This window comes from Aptenodytes forsteri, unplaced genomic scaffold (assembly GCF_000699145.1).
Source record: "Aptenodytes forsteri isolate BGI_AS27 unplaced genomic scaffold, ASM69914v1 Scaffold309, whole genome shotgun sequence".
Taxonomy (NCBI): domain Eukaryota; kingdom Metazoa; phylum Chordata; class Aves; order Sphenisciformes; family Spheniscidae; genus Aptenodytes; species Aptenodytes forsteri.
In genome coordinates this window covers 7666105-7684654 of record NW_008795857.1, presented here as the reverse complement: position 1 = coordinate 7684654, position 18550 = coordinate 7666105, and the positions used below count along the sequence as shown (strand labels likewise).

General features: G+C 37.2%; 1 protein-coding gene across 1 annotated transcript in view; it reads left to right on the top strand.

Moving 5' to 3' along the window:
* The window catches only part of SLC30A6 (solute carrier family 30 member 6), a 16748-nt gene extending 534 nt beyond the window's left edge, over positions 1 to 16214 (top strand). Inside the window, exons 2-14 of the mRNA XM_009283799.2 lie at positions 2183 to 2269; positions 2891 to 2975; positions 3935 to 3977; positions 6519 to 6584; positions 7007 to 7087; positions 8355 to 8390; positions 9225 to 9319; positions 10043 to 10091; positions 12064 to 12183; positions 12486 to 12588; positions 12901 to 12948; positions 13524 to 13592; positions 15006 to 16214. Coding sequence (XP_009282074.1) covers positions 2183 to 2269; positions 2891 to 2975; positions 3935 to 3977; positions 6519 to 6584; positions 7007 to 7087; positions 8355 to 8390; positions 9225 to 9319; positions 10043 to 10091; positions 12064 to 12183; positions 12486 to 12588; positions 12901 to 12948; positions 13524 to 13592; positions 15006 to 15503 — 1380 coding nt within the window. The 3' untranslated portion in view covers positions 15504 to 16214. The remainder of the gene's footprint in view (positions 1 to 2182; positions 2270 to 2890; positions 2976 to 3934; positions 3978 to 6518; positions 6585 to 7006; positions 7088 to 8354; positions 8391 to 9224; positions 9320 to 10042; positions 10092 to 12063; positions 12184 to 12485; positions 12589 to 12900; positions 12949 to 13523; positions 13593 to 15005) is intronic.
* Positions 16215 to 18550: the final 2336 nt, after the last annotated feature.

Here is an 18550-nt window from a genome sequence, read left to right as displayed (position 1 = left end):
CCCGGGAGGAGCGCGCGCCGCGGCTCTCCATGTAGTACTTCCCCTTCGGCCTCCCCCCGCACGCGGTTTCCCCGATCACCGGTGGCTCTCCGGGGCCGCGGTGGGCGCGTAGGCCCCGGCCGCTGGGCAGCGGACAGCCGGCCCTGCGGGCAGGTGCCGAGCTGGCAGGGGCGGGATGGGTGCTGGGCGTCGTGGAGGGCTTCTCCGCTGGAGGTGCGTCTCGAACGAGTGATGGGCGCTCAGGCCCGTAGCTGGGCTACGGTTACGGTTTGAGTCTCGGTCTCAGCCTGAAAGCTTTCGTTCAACCCCCTGCCAAAGGGGTCGGGGAACTGAAATTCACATCAGGACGATCAGGTTATATTGCCATTGCTCCCGCGTGTCAGCGAAAGCGCGGGACTGCTACTCCTGGTACGTATGGCTCGCTTCCCAAAGAAGAAAAGTCATTCTTCTGGGAATGACCACTGCGTGTGCTTGTTCAGCTGGGTGTCTAAACTTTACCTTTTTATGCGGAGCGCAAGTGAATTGACATCAGTATTGATAACAGGTACCGTCACCCGTTGGCGTTGTTGGAGCAGATGCGCACACGCGCAGAGATACTTCTTGTACAGCTGTTCTAGCGCCACATGGGGACTTTCAGTGGCTGAGGCATGGGCTGGCTGCCCTCCTGGTCAGCACAGAGGTGTTTCTCTCCATTGTGTCGCCAGAAGTTTAGAAGCTAGGGAACCTTTAATGCTAGGGAACCTTTTCAGAAGTGCAACATCTGCTGAATTAGAGCTTGCTTCCAGGGGTGAGCTATGGCTAAGCGTGGGTTTGCACGAGGTTCTCCTCCGTGGTACAGAATACATGGCATCCTTTAGTAAGCAGGGAGGTGTGGCACAGTGCAGTTTGGCAATGGATGTAGTGCTAACAGCACGGGAAAGCGATGGGTGCTAAGGCAATAGAGCAGCCTTTGTATGCAGGCAGTCCGCTGCCTGTTAGAAAAGCTTTCCAAAGTGTTCTGTCATCTTGTATGTCTCTACTGAGGAAAAAATCATCATGTAATGGTTTGCTAGTAAAGAAAATATTAAGGGCCAGCCTTTTGCCCCAGCTGAGCTAAACTTGGGATCTATAGTACTGCTTTTTTTTAATTCGTGGCACTAAGGCGTACTTGTATTTCTACAGATAATATGAAATACAGCTCTGTTGACAAACATGTCTGTAAGTTAATTGAGTCTGTTTTGGTGACCAGCCTGTTAGTATGTCTTTTTGTCTTCTGCTGGCAGTTACAGATGTGATAGCTTACAATCAAACCTTATTTCATCCAGCCCAAAATTAATGCATGTAACAGACCGTCCATTACAAGTCCATGAATTTCTATTGCAAATCAGAAGGGCTTTGCATGTGGAAGCCTTCTTTGTGGGGAGAGTAGAATTGAGGACAACTAACTAGAAGGTTGGGACCTCTGAGGAAAGGGAGCAAGTGGCATGGTTGATGAATTTTTCTAGTAGTCTGCTCCCTGTCGCGCTTTCAGGAGAGCCACGTAGCACCCCCTCGCTCCCATCTCCTACATACACGTACATCCTCGCCACCCCAGGAAAGTGCTTATCTGCATGTAACTAGAAGTTAGGAGAGGGAGCACCTAGAGCGACTGCATCTACAGTGTGCGTTTAGGTCGCCGTGACTGAGATTGTTTGTATGTCTCATTATGCTACCGGCCTTGCGTCCACCAGATTACAGATGATACCAGCGCGGTTTTTATTTCTCTGATGGGTTCTGATTTATATATGTATAAACAATATTTTCCTGTTTAAAAAACCAGTTGGCTTTGGGCGGGAAGTGTGCTTTGATAAAGAAAAATGTTTGTCTTTTCAGAACATCTGTAGTAGTTCTATTTAAATAAAAGTAAAAAACCACTCTTTAAATGATATTTTGGTATGTTTTCCAGTAAACTTGAATTCTGGATTATATCTAAATGAAGCTTGATTCTAAGTCATTCATCATTGTCTAATATAATAACTATGTAAATAGTTATCAAAAAACATTGCTGAATTTAATGTTTATGGGCTATCTCTAGTTAACAAAAACCTCATTCTGATTCTTTGATATAATTATGAAAATAGTTCATAAATGAAGATTTCCTTTTTGCTAATTTAAACTATGGATTAAGTAAAATTTTTAATTAAACTTTAATTTTTTCTTTAAGGGGACAATACACCTGTTCCGCAAATCACAGAGATCATTGGTTGGAAAGTTAACACATGAATTTAGGCTGGTTGCAGCAGATAGGAGGGTATGTATTTCTTTTTAAAAATGAATAATAATAAAAAAGACGTTAGTTGTCATAAGTTAAAATACATTATTAACTTGAGTATATTTTGAGAATATTTCTTTGAAATTTTCCAGCTGTGCTTAAAAAAAAATCCAGCTGTGAAGCTGGATTCCTTCCTGTGCATTGTCCCTGTCAATTAGTATTCTCCAGAAATATACTTATATTTAATGTGTTCAGTAGAACTGTAAACTGAATATGCACAGATGCTTTTGGGACCTAAGTTCCAGCACAAAGAAAGGAACCCACTAATATAAAGTTGTGTAAGTCTGTCTTCAAACGTCAGATGGTGTGTGCTGTGATAAAATGCAAATACTATACAGGGGTGATTTTTTCAGACCAAAAAGGTATTTTAAACATGGTGCACAAGCGCTGTTTATAAATGAGTTTTGAGACAATCTGTAAAGTTAAAAATAGAATATGGGCTTGTTGTTCTGAAATGAGTTGTAAATTTTTGGAAGGGACGAGAAGCCAGTTCTGCTTGCGTGATGAAGTACTGCAGTAATGTTGTTTAAAACCACATAAATATATTTTTGTCTTGTAAATTTTGTAAGATGTAAAATACGTATTTATTCTCATCAACAGTCCTGGAAGATCTTGCTGTTTGGTGCTATAAATTTAATATGTATTGGCTTCCTGCTAATGTGGTGCAGCTCTACAAACAGCATAGGTAGGTGGCTCTCTTGTACTGAAACTACAACCAACTGCCACGTGTTTCTGAGCTTGTGAAGTTCCAACATACTAAAACAGCAAAGTTCAGCACATAATGGAGTTAGGTGCTTGCACAGCCAGGTTTGGAAAGTGCTTCCTTTTGATTTGCCACAGTCAGGTTAGAGGCATTTCTCGCAGGTGAGTGTGGGTGGGTGAAAGTCCTTCAAAGTTTGCAAGGTTTTCCAGACCTGCTGGTCATTTTCGTCCTGCAGTACCCTCTTTATGTTTAAGATTGCAAAAATGTAGACTTTTAAGCTAGTCCTCAAACCTGTTCCTTATATAAATAGTACCAGTGACATACAGAGACCCTCACTTGCAGTTGAATGAAGATGTTTGTAGTGTGGCAAAAGGCTTCTCCGATTCTAGGAATGCCCCCCTTTTCAATATTTTATAGATCTTCTACTTTTGTATAGGGGCTCCAAGATGCTTCCCGTCATCTCTACTGAAAGTAGAATGCCTTACATTTTTAATTTGCGACACAGGTTTTCTTGCAGTTTCAAGATGGGTCAGAGAAGCAAAACAAGTTAAAAATTCTGTTGAACCTACTTTTCACTGCAATAATGCACATAAGAGATCTCTTGCTTTGGCAGATGACGTGTTACTAGAAGATCTCCTGACTTTTCTGTGTTTAAATTCTTAGTCACAGCTTAGTTACAAGCTTAATACCTTTTGTATCTGGGCATTATTTATTAGAATTAGGATCTCAATAATCAACCTGTTTATGAAGTTAAATATATTGCTGTGTTTAGGACATTCATATTATATACACATACAAAAGACAGAGAGACTTGCTCTATCAGCAGAGACAATTATGTAGACAGAAGATGGAAAAGAGCTGCACAAGAGGGACTTAGAAGAATACAAGTGATTTCTGCATTGAAAAATTATATTAAGTTTTAATATTTGCTTTTTTTACAGCTTTAACTGCTTATACATATTTGACAATCTTTGACCTTTTCAGGTGAGTTTTTTTCCCATTTAGTCTTACTGTTCATTTGTGCCTGTCTTTGTATATTTCTATACGTATAAAATTTATTTACAGGTACAAACACATGTTATTTAAAGTCATCAGTATAGAAACACTAACTGGTTTAAATACAGCTTAAATGAGTATAAAATTGTACATCACAATAAACAGATGATGAGAAACACCATAGCTCTATTGAGAATGACTAGTAACAAATCATTTCAGTCATGGATTTCTCTGGGCAGATGTGTAACAGCATAAAACAGAATCCAGCATCAAACTGTTACCTGGTGGTTAAGTCTGAACATTTCCCTAATGCCAGAGTCATTGGTTTTGAAGTATCCCTCAGTTTTAGCATCAGGAAACAAGGAGTATGTAATCCTATTTCTATTTCAAAATATTTCAAGAGCTAGATCCCATGCACTCTTCCAGTAAGGTCATTAGATATTTTTAGTATTTTTCCCGTTTCCTAACAAAATTATATTAAAACCACTTTAAGTATGAAAGTTCTGAATGCTTTTGATAATATCAATAATACAGACATGAAATATATTTAGTTCTAACATCAGATGCAGATTGGTAGCAGTGGTTGGAAATAAACTGCATAAAATGCATGTATTTTTTTAATTATTAACCTACATTATCTTCCTTGCTAGCTCACTAGCTTATAAAAAGTATGGATCAGCTATCTGCAGTCTGTTTTGCCCACTACATACTATAGCTTATCTGACTGATAGTAAAACATGTATAAATAACAGCAGCAAACATGCAGAAAGGAAAATGAATGTTTGATATAGGCACAAAAATACTTAACTTGATCTGTGACTGCATTAGAATTGTGATATAACTTTAATGACTCTCATATTTCTCTTAGGATTTTGTATCTGCTGAGTTTTGTCATCTTGACTCAAAATACCCTTCTCACTTTGGGGAAAGTTTTGACGTTGTATTTCGTATTTGTATAGAATATTATTTTTTTAGTTTTAGGAAAAGATGGAATACCCCTGGCGCTGACATATTAGGTTAATTAGGGGATGGACTAGAAGATTATTCTAACTCACAGCGATCTCTTTCAAGAGTTTTGATTTGCTGTAAGGGAGAACAATGCTCAGTAATTCTGCAAAATCAGTTTCTGGTTCCTTCATTTTTGTCACCTTCCTGGTCGTTTATAATAGTCTTACTGAGTATGTGAATTTACTATTTTGTATATGAGCAACATTATTTCCTCTGCTTTTGCTTTTACTCCACACAGCTGTGGATCAGGTTGTGAGGATGTGATTGTTCAGCAGCTGTGGGGATGGGTTCTTGAGCTAGTCTGATTTAACATTGTCATTAATTAAGAAAGGGCTGCATAAAGGCACAGATGGCACTGAATCCGGGTGGGTTCCAATAAAAAAAAAATTGTCCAAAGGGGTCAATAGAAGAAAAACAGGCAAAGGAAATGAGACTCATCCTAGAAAAATTCAGGCTGGTACCATGGGGATAAAATAATTGAAATTTCAGATGTTCAATATGAGAGAAAAACTTGGAAAGAAAATAGCAAGAGAGACCTGTGGCTGTCAGTGAACGGCCAGTTAGATTAGAGCTTGTGTAGATGAATGCAGCCAAAAAAAGTAAATCTGTTTTGGCCATATGTGTAGACAAATTACACTGTACAAAAGAAAGGCAATACTTGGCGTAGCCTGAGACTTACTCTGGAGTGCTAAATCTAATTCATGGTATATCTCTAGAAGAAGAGTTTAATGGAGAGCTTTCTTCACTTTTTCACTGGGATACAAAGGAAGTGACACAAATGTGACAGTCCTGTTGTCTTGCTTATCATGTTCCTTCTCACTTAAATGGCCTTTCTCAGGTTACAGTATTTCTAGGCAAGTTCATAAAGCACGTGTAAGAAGAGCATTTACTGGGTGTCTAGTTTGATATTTTCATAGGCTTTTGCTTTGTACTTTTCATTAATATGCGTGACATGACTATGTGTGATGCCAGACAGTATTGAAAGGATTTTCTCAAATCGCCTTTGCCTGTTAGTCAGATTTTGGGGTACCTGGTCTCACGTGCTCCAGGTCCCTTTCAGAAAAATTCATGGAGTGCATCCAGATTAAACACTGGTTGTGCTGTTTTGTGGGAAAATGCATTGCATTTGGAGTTATGGTAAACTTGATTTAGGCTGAGTGATGTTCTGTTTTGAAGAAGGTTGGTGGTAGCCTTTGTAAGCACAGCGTGCCGTAAGTACAGCATTAGGCTGTCTCCTGGTGTAAGGAATTACGCTGACTACCATTCCGCTGAAATTATTTGCTGTCCTTTTTATGGGAACAGCTGAGACATCATCGTGCAGTCTCAGATTTATTCCCAAGCACAACCTTTTCTGGATCCACTGGGACCCTCATTGTGACAGTGATGGAGGGGCTGAGTTCGTGGTAAGACGTGGTTATATTAATTTGTTTGGTTCTGATGGCTGAAGTGTATATTTGTAGATTATCCAGTTTGTAAAGGCTGCAGTTATTTATCATAGTCTAATTCTCTCCCTTTTTTCAGTTTGGTAACATGTCTAATAAGCTACTGGGTAATGATGAAGAAACCCAGCCCAGTCTATTCATTTGGGTAAGTACTAATAACAAGATCTAGTGTTTGATAATACAACATTTGATACGTTGCTGACTATCATTGCCTGTATCCCCTAACAGCTGTGACTAACAATCTGTGTGTAAAAGAGCCTAAAAATAAGGAGACCCAAGACTAATGCTGTAAAGAACAGTTACAGAATAGGGAAGCGGAGGAAAGGGGAGGGACAGGAAAAAGAATTAAGAAATGCTTAATTTTAAGCTGTTTGTGGTAAGTGGAGTGTTAGCTTAAAAGAAATTGAAAATAATGCCTATTCCATAAAACTTTCAGTTTCTTCCCATCTATCTCCTCTTGAAAGAATTTGAAATAGTAGGTCTATCCTGCTTGTTCCTGCACAGACCAGAATGCATTTGATGCATGTTCAATGTTCAGTGTTTCTAAACTTAATTCTCAAATTTCAGGTTTGAAAGGTTTGAAGTTCTAGCCGTATTTGCATCTACAGTTCTGGCACAGCTTGGTGCTCTTTTTATACTGAAAGAAAGGTAGGGATATGTACCATTTTCTTTAATTTTTTTGTTACGTATGAAGATATTCCAGATTGAGCAAAGGCATATGCATTCTACAAATGCTGTCTGTAGAGAGAGATTGTAGGAAAAACTTCACACTTTTTTCAATACTGCTAAATCTTACTGCTCACTTATATTGATTACACTACATGTAGGCTTTAGATGAAGTGATAGGAATTGATAAATGTAATTAAACAGCTTTCAAGGAAAAGACTCAGTGTTCTTAAGAATCATATTTTCCAAAAAGTTAGGTATTTCATTTAATGCATTTCCCTATGTATCTTGACTTTTCAAGTTCATTAATAAATACAACTTTTTTGACTTTTTTTTTTAACTTCAGTTACTTCATGAAGTAAAGCAACTTCATAATATATTAAGGATCTGAATGTTTATACTATCAACTTCATCAGTCCCTCAAAATTTGCTCAAGTATTAATCTGACGGACCATCTACGCTTGGAAAAGCATTTTATTTCAGGAGGTTAGCCTAGAAAATTATTTGAGTCTTTAAAAATGAAGAGGCTTTTGTTAACATCTGGAATTTAAAACTGGGGCAGCGTACCTTTCATTTTTCTACTCAAGGGCCCTATTTTCTCTATAAAGGGCTATGTTAACAGCTTAGCAGTTTTATACTACAGGTTGATCTGTTGTACTGACAATACACTGGAATGAATTCTAATAATGACGCACTGTCAAAGCCTCTCCAGTTTTCGAACATCAATTTTAGGAAATTCCCAAAACTTATCATAGGTTTTTCTGTTACAGCTGAAGCTCATTTCTTATTTTACTGGTGGGTGAAAAAAGATTTGTATCTCCACCACAGCATCCAACACCTACTTTATTTGGCCTTGCTTAGTGAGAGGCTACATGTAAGTCAGGGATTTCAGACTTAGTTTGTTGTGGTTACCAACACCGGTGGTGGCAGTAGCAGTATTTTTTGGCATGTTCATTTACAAGCATCTTTTTATTGTGTAGGCAGCATTCATGGTAGCTAGCACCCATGTGGCACAGTTCGGAAATAGTTGGAAAATCTAAATTACACCCTGCTTCTTTTCAGTGTTAAATGCTTTCATCACTTATAAAAACTGCTGTGCTTATTTAAGCAATTCATTTTTTTTGCAGTACTGTATCTGTCAGTTTTTGTTTATGAATGGCAGCTAATTCTTCAGAACTGAAAAAAATATGCTTCAGGTATCAAGGTTTTATTGTATGAATGTAACTCAAATTTTTAATTATTTTTGTAGTGCAGAGCGGTTTCTGGAACAACCTGAGATACACACGTAAGAAATTATTCTGACATGTAAAATGATAGTTTTTTCAATGTCCCTTTGTGTTTCTAATTCTTAATCTAGCATGTATTAATTATGCCAGTACATTCAACACCAAATTGGTTTTGCTACCTTGGCATTTGTTTCAAACTATGTGCAAGCTATATTGCAAACAGTTTTTTTTCAAGGTACAATTGAAATGTAATGCACATGCTCTCTTAAATAATGCTTTAACTATATATTGCTGGTTTTGCTAGTTGAGTTACTCTCATTTCTTATGGAGGCATCTTAGGAGGCCTGTATGTGGTGGGAAGGATGCTGTGATCGTTAGGGAACTGGAGGTGTTGCAAAGATGATGAAGACTATAAAGAATAGGGGGAAAGGAAAAGAAGGTGTTATGGGGCAAAAGACTGGGACATGGGATGTATGGTGAAGTTGTAGTTCTCCTAGAAAAGGGTAGGGGCATAGGGCATAATTCCATAGGAAACTAAGCTTTTTCAGTTCTGCTGCTGAGGGGACAATGTATTTAGATCCTCGAAGGACAAACATATATGTGTGTGCCTCTGTGCAATTAGTTAAGGACTGTTACTCAACATTATGAACGTTATGTACAGCCTAATGTGATAACACTAGTGTGCGAAGTTCAGTGATCTCATATAACCCTTAAAATGATAACACGCTGCCAGTTATTAAGCATTACACTAGTTTATCTTACTCTTGTTTTCAGTCTCAGTGACAGATACCAAGCAAAGTATTCTGATATTGTTACTGGTAATTACACCTTGATTTCATGTTTTGTGATGATGTGAAATTAAGATACTTTTTTTTTTTCCTTCCCCTCCCTAGGGGGCGACTGCTGGTTGGTACTTTCGTGGCTCTCTTTTTCAACTTATTTACAATGCTTTCCATTAGGAATAAGCCTTTTGCTTATGTCTCTGAAGGTATGTGATAAATTGATCTATAACAAGAATTGGGAAAACATTTTAATGTTCCTATTTTTATCAAGGTATAACTTGTCTGGTAACTTTCTTAACTAGTGGGTATATATTACTATTACCTCCATTAATATAACTTCATGCAGTTTGGAATTGCCATCCGAATCTCAACTCTAGCTTGCTTATCGGGCTCTCTGAGTAGTATGTAGTCATTAATATGATAAATGAGTATCATTTTAATGCTGAAGTACCCTTTGTTTTCAATCTTTTGGATTCAACCAGTGAAGGTCATCTGGCAGATATCAGAACTTTGAAGACGTTTTATGGATATATTAATGGATTAAAAATAAATTAATGTAATAAAAATTCTTAATAGCTCTTTTACCTGGGACTTTTTCCACTGTGAAGTAGGCTTGAAATCATTCCCACTAACTGTAAATTGTTTATAGTTACAAGTATATATTATACTTTATATTCTATAAAAGATAATTATGATGGTTATAATCTGCTATTATATTTGTGTTTAGTCAGTTGAGATTGTTATGAGAGACAGGCATTTTACTGCCTGGAAAAGTCAGACTTTGGGGTTTTTTTCAAGTGACAGTGAATCTGTTGATACATTTATTCATTCACAGTGTATTGGGTTCTTCCCTTAAAATAAAACTTCAAGTGTACTTTAAAATGGATACCTTTACTCGTAGTAATTTTATTACCTTCTTTCTTTTGCAGCTGCCAGCACAAGCTGGCTTCAGGAGCATGTTGCAGATCTTAGTAGAAGGTAAAGCTTCATAATGTTTTTCAAAATTGTTAGCTTCTGGAAGGCAGTGTTGGTTTTTTTATATATAATAACGATTTGGATGGGTATTGAGGCATAAACTGTTGTGTATTAGAGCTTTTAAAATAGCTTTACCTACTGTAGGTCTAGTGTATGAACTCTAGAGCAAACATTGTCTCTCATATTTCCCAGATACATCAATCTAATAGAAATGCATCTTTCTGCATAACTTTCCCTTTGAATGTGTTCAGTACATTGTATGTAATTCTCCTTGGATGAGGTGAGGTAAACTAGCTTTGTCCTGTACGGACTTGAACTGCATTTCTCAACAATCATTACCTGAGCAATATATTTTGTAGTAATTTGTGTTTATTTACTCTGTGGGGTGGGCAAATGACTAGGATGGTTGCAGTTTAAATGTGATACATGAAACAGATTACTCACTGAAACATAGCTATGGAAACTCCTCACCTGTCCAGCAGGAAACTGGAAAGTCTGTGTCTTCCAGGGGCTGAAGCAGTGTTGCTCATTCATCTTGTCTGTGAACTCTCTTGCTTGTATTGGATATCTGAATGCGAGATAACATTGTTTGCAAATAATTTTGTCAGATGTCAGAAACGTTTATTTTGAGCCGTACATGTTCTTCCAAGTACTTATGCTGTCAGTATCAAAATAAGAATGTTAAACCATATTGTATAACATGTTAAGTATGCTGCAAAGCCCATCTGTTTCTGCGTGTTGTGATTTTTGTATACAGTTGAGGAAAGCAGAGAATGCTGGCTTGTTAAACAGAAGAATTTATTTTATATGGGTATAAGGTACTATATCATCAGACCCAAATTCTGCAAAACAGCTTTGGAAGACTAGCAATAGGGTTGTCCAAGTACCTGGAGTTTCAGTGTAAAAAACCAAAAAACCTGTGGACAGCAATCACAGACATTAGCAGAGTTTTTCTTTAACAATGTGGTAACACAGTGTTACGGGGAAGGACACGGATAACTTGAAGGGCTCCCAGATCAAGAGTCTAGAATTACTACTGGGTTTTGAGATAACCTGTAGACACTTATGCCAACAATTTTTTTAAAGTTATTAAATTTGGTTAGTACGTATACAGCTATTTCAGATGTGTTCTGTGAAGCAGTGCTGATTACAAAATATCTGCACCTGTATAAATTATATTGATTAAAATTTTTACAGGAGTAGACCAGCACATGATGCCTAAACATAGGTTGGTTCTAAACAGAACAACAGAAGATTTCATGTTGTCTTTTCCTTTAAATTTTCCAGTATGTGACATGCACGTACATTCACTGGGAAGTACAGAAACCGTTTTCTCTCTTCATGCTCCCATTGGTAGGAGATAACTATAAATAAATAACTTTTCCCAATGTTCCCTCGTGGGTTTTTTGGTCTCCTCTTATTCAGCTAGCTGGTCTCCTCCCTCTTTTCAGACTCCATGAATTAGTTAGCTTTGGCTTTAGAGCACTTTTGCACACCAAGGTGGCAGATGGATTGAAGACTAGAGATATGCAAACCCCTCGAGACTTACATCTATGTAATAGCGCTATCTGAACCTGTAAAGTACTTGTGTAATGTACAGCTGACACAGCTAGCTGTGTTACCAGAAAATAGAAAGTGGCACAAGATACATATTTTAACATGTAGAAAAACTGCCTAAAGATTAGTGTTGTATAACGTTTTGTAGATGGGAAGATAAAGCAAATTTAAGATGTAAGAGTTTCAAATATGAGAGAGAATGTGACGTGGATCTAAACTTGATTAATTTTTGCTGACGTCAGACTAATACAGAACTTTGAGCAGAATTAGAAGGGCCTTTTCAGTCCTCAGAGACATCATTTGCTGTGACTGCAAGGTGTATTTGAAGTCAAGTGCTGAAATAGTGGGTGTAGCTCTTTTGGGTTTTGAAGTAATGATGAACAGCTAGCTGACAACTGCTTTTTCTGTTTTGTTACAGTATTTGTGGAATCATCCCAGGATTGAGTAGCATCTTTCTGCCACGAATGAACCCTTTTGTCTTGATTGATATTGCTGGAGCTCTAGCTCTTTGCATTACATATATGCTCATTGAAATCAAGTATGTACAGTTGTTGTTTAAAAAAAAAAAAGTAACTCTTTTTGTATCCAGTCTATGGGAAATTGCATTTTTTACATGAAAGGAATAATCTCATCAAAAGCTGTATTTTGTATGAATGGGATTGCAACTCCATGAATATATTAGTCTTTTTTTCAAAGAAGTATAGTTCAGATGAGATTAGTGTGTGTAAGATTCTGTAAGTGTATATAATTTAAAAGAATGAAAAAGAATCAAAAGAAAATTCATATGCCTTTCAAAAACGTAAATACCTGTTTTTCTTTAAAATTGTTCTTTCTTTCTAGCAATTATTTCGCTGTAGATACAGCCTCTGCTATAGCAATTGCTTTGATGACATTTGGTACCATGTATCCCATGAGTGTCTACAGTGGGAAAGTACTACTCCAGGTAAGGCAACGTCACAAAACAAGTTTTTTTGTGGTTTCAGTTTTGTTAAATGTCCTTATTTTTTTAAAAAACATAAAATCTGTTTTAAGCATTTGAATAGGAAGTGTTCCAAGGGGAATTTGTGATGTGCCAGAAGAATTTTAAGAGCAGTAGAAATATGCATCATGAAGTCGTAAGAATTTATTGTTTAATGCCATTGGTCTCTTGTGTAGGTAGACCAGACTTAAAGACTCTCTTACTTAACAGGGCCAGTTAATCTTTATTATAACTTTTTTCTTCTTTTTTTTTTTTCCCCCCTTCTTTTTCTTAAAGACAACCCCACCTCATGTGATTGGCCAGTTAGATAAACTTCTTAGAGAGGTAAGTCAGTATATAATACATGACGCAGTGTGCACAGCTAACATTATATAAGCATTCAGGAATATGAAGAGTTTTTGTGAGTAGTCCATGAAGATCGCTAAAGAATTATTTTTTTAATATTATTTTTTAGCTGCATGTAGAAAATATGGATCTTACCTGGATGACACTATTCATCTTGGATAGTATCTGGAACAAATCCGTTAAAGTAGTGCAGGCTGTTGTTTTTCAAGCTACGGTTGAAGTGGTTTACAAATGTGAGTGGGGGGAGGAAAAGGAGTACAGGCAGCTGTTGACTTACAGCATATCAAGTTGAGAGAATATTGCAATTTGGCAGCAAGAGTTACTTGAAATGTAAATCCACTTTTTTGATGGATTTGGATGCTTAAGGGTGGCAAAAGTACAGTAGATAAGTGTTAGTGGCATCGTTAACAGATAGCATCCATTCTGTGTATGGAAGCTCTTATTTTACTACTGAAAATGCTGTATTATTCAGCTATGTGTAAAAGTACATTTCTAAAAGGATTTGAAACATTTCTAACTTATTTTCATATTTCTGGATGTTTCTGTAAAATTAGGTTTCAACTTTGGATGGTGTCTTGGAAGTTCGAAATGAGCATTTTTGGACATTAGGTTTTGGCACTTTGGTAAGTTATGTCTTTATTGTCTTACTACTTTAATTTTTTTATTTTAATAAAATAAGGTATTTCTTCTGAAATCTTAAATATAAAAAAATATGATGGAGTTAGCACTCAGATTTATTGTGAAATTTCTCTTCCCCTGTCCTTTATTTTTTTTAAAGCTCTGGATTAAAGCATGCATTTTGCAACTGTAGAATTTCTTTTGTATTTTGGCAGTGAAGAAAATCCCAAACAATAGTAAAGACATTTTTTCAAATGGTATATTAGTGTAAATTGTCTCAGAGGGGAGAAAAAGAAAACTGTAAACCTTCAGGTACCAAAGGTCTACAGTTGAATCGTATGTTTTCAGCATTTCTGGGGAAGGGGGTGGAAAAAAACAACTACAGTTGGGTACTGATATTCTGTAAGCTGAAAGAAATGAAGGGGTTTTTTGTGGTACAGAATGATCACACAGAACTCAGGTATTCCTAAGTTCATGCAGGTATGTTGTGACAGCCAGAAAATTAAGACTCTTAGAATTTTTCTCTACTCCTGAATTCCTCCAGTATGCTACCCTTCTTAAAAAAAAAAAAAAAAAAAAAAAAAAGGCAGCAGTTCTGACTTGCTGATGTGAAAATAGCCTTCAGTTTACTATTCTGCCACCCAAAATACTGGATCACAGCATTGTTGGCTTGATTGCAGATATTTACAAAACCTTTGTATGCCTATTTACCTATTGGCATCTTCCAGATTGTAGTAGAAACTTCCCGAGACCTGCACGTTTTCAGCTGCGCTATCTGATGTAAAAATGGCTTGTATAGCACAAGCTGTGAACCATGTTCTTTATTAAATATGAACTGAAAAAACATGTGAGGGGTTCTGTTTTGTGTCCTGTTCTCTTCTGCAGCAGTAGTTCGAGGTAAATGAGATAGCATTACTGAGAGGAAGGCAGGGGCAGCCTGCAGTTACGTGCACGTCCAGGGAAAACTCTTAGTCTGAGTTCCACGAGGGGCATTGCCTCTGTTCTTGCTAATGGTCCCAATTTGCGTGTGGTCCTCTTGCTTGCTCCAACAGCACAGTGTTTCCTAAATTTGGCATATGGAGTTTGTCTGCACTTTGTTCTTTTTTTGGGCCCCTTTTTTTCCCTGACTATTGCCTTTCTTTTCCTGCCATCACATGTTGTATTTTATAGTTTGGCTTAGACTCACTTTTCCTGAATGATGATCTTGATATGTTCATAAGAGATCAACGCAATAGGAAAGATCAAAATGTATCCTAATTATGGAATTATTTAATAAGTTTCTCAATTTAGTCGGTAGTCTCCGCTCCAAAAGGTCTTTGCATAATTCTCTGCAGGATAACTTACCTCTTCTTGAATGCATACGGAGAATCTTCGTTGAAGTAAGAGTTAACAGCCAACTTATTTTTATCACTTTCTAGGCTGGATCAGTACATGTCCGAATTCGGAGAGATGCAAATGAACAAATGGTACTTGCCCATGTCACTAACAGATTATACACATTGGTCTCTACCTTGACTGTTCAGATTTTCAAAGATGACTGGATCAGACCTACCTTATCATCTGTGCCTATTGCAAACAATATTCTGAACCTTTCGGATCATCATATTATTCCGATGCCATCTTTGAAAGCTGCTGATAATTTGAACCCTGTTACATCCACTCCAGCTAAGCCCAGCAGCCCACCGCCAGAATTTTCTTTTAATACTCCAGGCAAAAATGTGAATCCAGTCATCCTTTTAAACACTCAGACAAGGCCCTATGGATTGGGCTTTAATCATGGATCCGCACCCTACAGCAGTGTACTCAATCAAGGATTTGGAATACCGGGAATGGGAGCAACTCAAGGATTCAGAACTGGTTTTACAAATGTCCCAAGCAGATATGGAACAAACACTCGTGGGCAACCCCGACCATAATAAACACCATTATTTATTGTACTTAAGGGTATTGACTTAATTCTTTTATTACCCAATTTTTAAAAACATTTGGAATGTCAGATCATTCTAAATGGCTGGGAACAAGTGCATTGTTCATATTCATGAAATGGTTAAATTGCAATTTTTTTCTTTGCATCAGCAGTAGCCTGTGTAAAGCCACAAATATTTTCCAGACTTATGATACTTTACAGGTAGTTTTTATAGAGTGTCTATTTCTATTCAGCTTTTTATTCACTTTTCTTTATTTTCTCAAGAATGTATTGAGATACAGCACAACTCCATAAGAGAGTAAAATTGTGACCAGGTAGCATTTTTTTTCTTATGAGAATTGCTTACGGAATGCTGAATAGCTGAGAGAATAGGAAATTGCAGAAATACACATCCCAGTTTTGAGAGATGTTTTGATTGCTGTATTAAGCCATCTTCTGGCAAAGTCACAATTAGTTTTTGGTTGCAAAAATCCATCAATATTCATATTGTGGCCATTGTGAAGCAATCTGGCAATTTCAGATTCTAATTAATTTTGTGAGACCATGTTTTTACGTTTTTATTGATGCTTTTATAGAAATTCAGATGGTTCAGCAACCATTTTCTAGTTGTAAGTATTCCATATTCATATCTGATATTTCTTCCTTTTTGGTTTAACTGCAAAATTATTTAGCAATATACTGGGAAATAAAATATTTCAAATGTAAGATTTTACAAGCACCTCTTTTTTATGATTAATGCTATTTAAGATACAGAGCAGATGGCTGTATTGTTTCTGAAGCCTGTATTTCATTTTTGACTATGGAAAGTATTCTCTGATTCGATTGTGACTTTGTATTTTTCCTCTTTGTATTTTTTCTGTAGTTTCAGGGGAAAAAATACCTATTTATATTCCTGGTTTATATCCAGAGTACAGGTCAGTGATCACTGACAGTTCTTATAGTCATTGCTAGAGTGCTTAACCTTTGGGGCACACTTGGAACAAAACTGCCTAACTTGTCTGCTTTTGCATTATGGTTCGACTGTACATCTAGACGGCGATATTTCTTCAGGGCCTTTCTCAGAGAGCTCTTCCCTCTGACTGCTGTCTTTTTCTTCGCTGCTCTGATAACAGGGAAAGGCCTTTTAGAAATAATACTTTTTTTTTTTTCCTGTTCTCCTGTGCAGTATGTATCTCTTAATTCCCTAGCCATTACCTCCTCTGCACTTTCTTCTGCATCTCTTGGCTGTTGAGGAATGGGTTGCCCATTCCTATTGTTTCACTTGCAACTCAGGGTGCTATATATCGACTTCCACCTTGTTAATCTGTATACTAAATCTCTCCATTTGTCCAAGGTGGTTATATGGAGCTGTAGTACCTCAGGGACTCCAAAGATATTAATGTTACCTGAAGATAATGGGTTTGATAGAGAAATCCTTCTCTTGTAGAACTGAGTTGAGAAAAAACAGCCTTCATTTGAATTTTCAAGATCTGTGGCCTCTTCACACTGCCTGAGGATTTCTTCTTCTGCATAAGGACATTGCTTTCCCATCCCCCCCCTCCACTACCTGTGTTTCTCGCTCCGACGCACGGAGAAGGGCGTTACTCTTGCAAACAAAGCAAGGTGACATTCTGCATGATGGTATCTCGCTGGGATGTTTTAGGCTGAGGGTAGTGTCCAGACTGCCACTGATATACAGTCTATGTGAGCTACAAGTGGAGAATCTAGTTCTGTGCTTCATCTGCAGCAAGAGTAACAGTTTCGTTGCTGTGTTAGAAAATGTAATGACCTGGAAAACTTGCATTTAAAGATTACAATGAACTTGTAACGATTGGCTATGTTTCTGTGAGGTCAGTATTAGCTCAATAACCACCTTTGTTTCATTACTCTGTCTTTATGTGTAGTCTATTACACGTGCCATCGCTGCATGGAAATTGACTGAAGTACAGAACACTTGAATAGATTCTCTGTACCTCTTGGGTGCTGAACTGGACCGCACTCTCTACAGCATCTGCAACACCTTAGAGCCAGCAGAATGTTTACAAAATACTACTCTCCTGTGGCCTATTTGAGAATTGTTCCTTTCTCCAGTTTCATAACTGAACACTTGCCCTTTTTCTGACATTTTAAATACATTGTATTATATTGATTGCATGCCTACCTGTTTTTAGTAGAAAATTAAAGCTCCATTTTATTAAAAAATGAAGCTGATCTTTGATTTAAAATGAGAAGGGAGAATGAGAATCCCAGAATTCTGAGTTCAATATAATCACTTTAACAAAATTATTTTTTGGAGTGATTGTTTACAATATATATCATATGTGCAGATGATAAAGAATCTTTGAGAGATTAGAACAGCTTTTTAGCTGCTTTATTGTTATGAATATATTAAGAATATTTGTTAAATCAGCACAGAGTAAAATGTTTCCTTTTATATGAGGAAAATAAAATCAGTGTAATCCTTAAATGACAAGGAAAAAGTGGTAATTTGTGTGCAAGATTTTATAGTTATCTTTTTATATATATTGATTAAGTGATGCTCTCAGGTGATACTTCAATCTCAATGAGCAGATGTGTGAAACTTTAGAACTTTTGCTGGGTCTGCCACAAATGTAGACTGGGTCTTTGTAATAATTCTACAGAAGGCATTTTTACTGCATTTTGTCTTTTCTAATTGTATTTTACTCTTAGGTGGTCACAATCTAAACATTTATTTGAAATCTGGTGAATAAGAATTGCTAATTTATATCGTCTTCATTCCTGGTGATAGGAATGCTGCCCCAGCTAGAGGAAAAAGAGGACTGGTACTCACTGTCATTTCTGTCTGCCAGAGGATTTGGCATTGTTACTCCTTTAACTTGTTCCAACTGTGATTGCATAGGATCACTTCACTTGTAGGTAAATGCATCAAGCTTTAGAGAATTTGAGGGGCATGTACCATTACTTAGGCTTAAGATTCTTGTGAAAAACTGCATTGTCCTGATATAAAAGGAGCTAAAGCGCCTACTGCAATACAAATAACTAATGTAATATGGGGGGGGGGGTGCAGTTTTACCT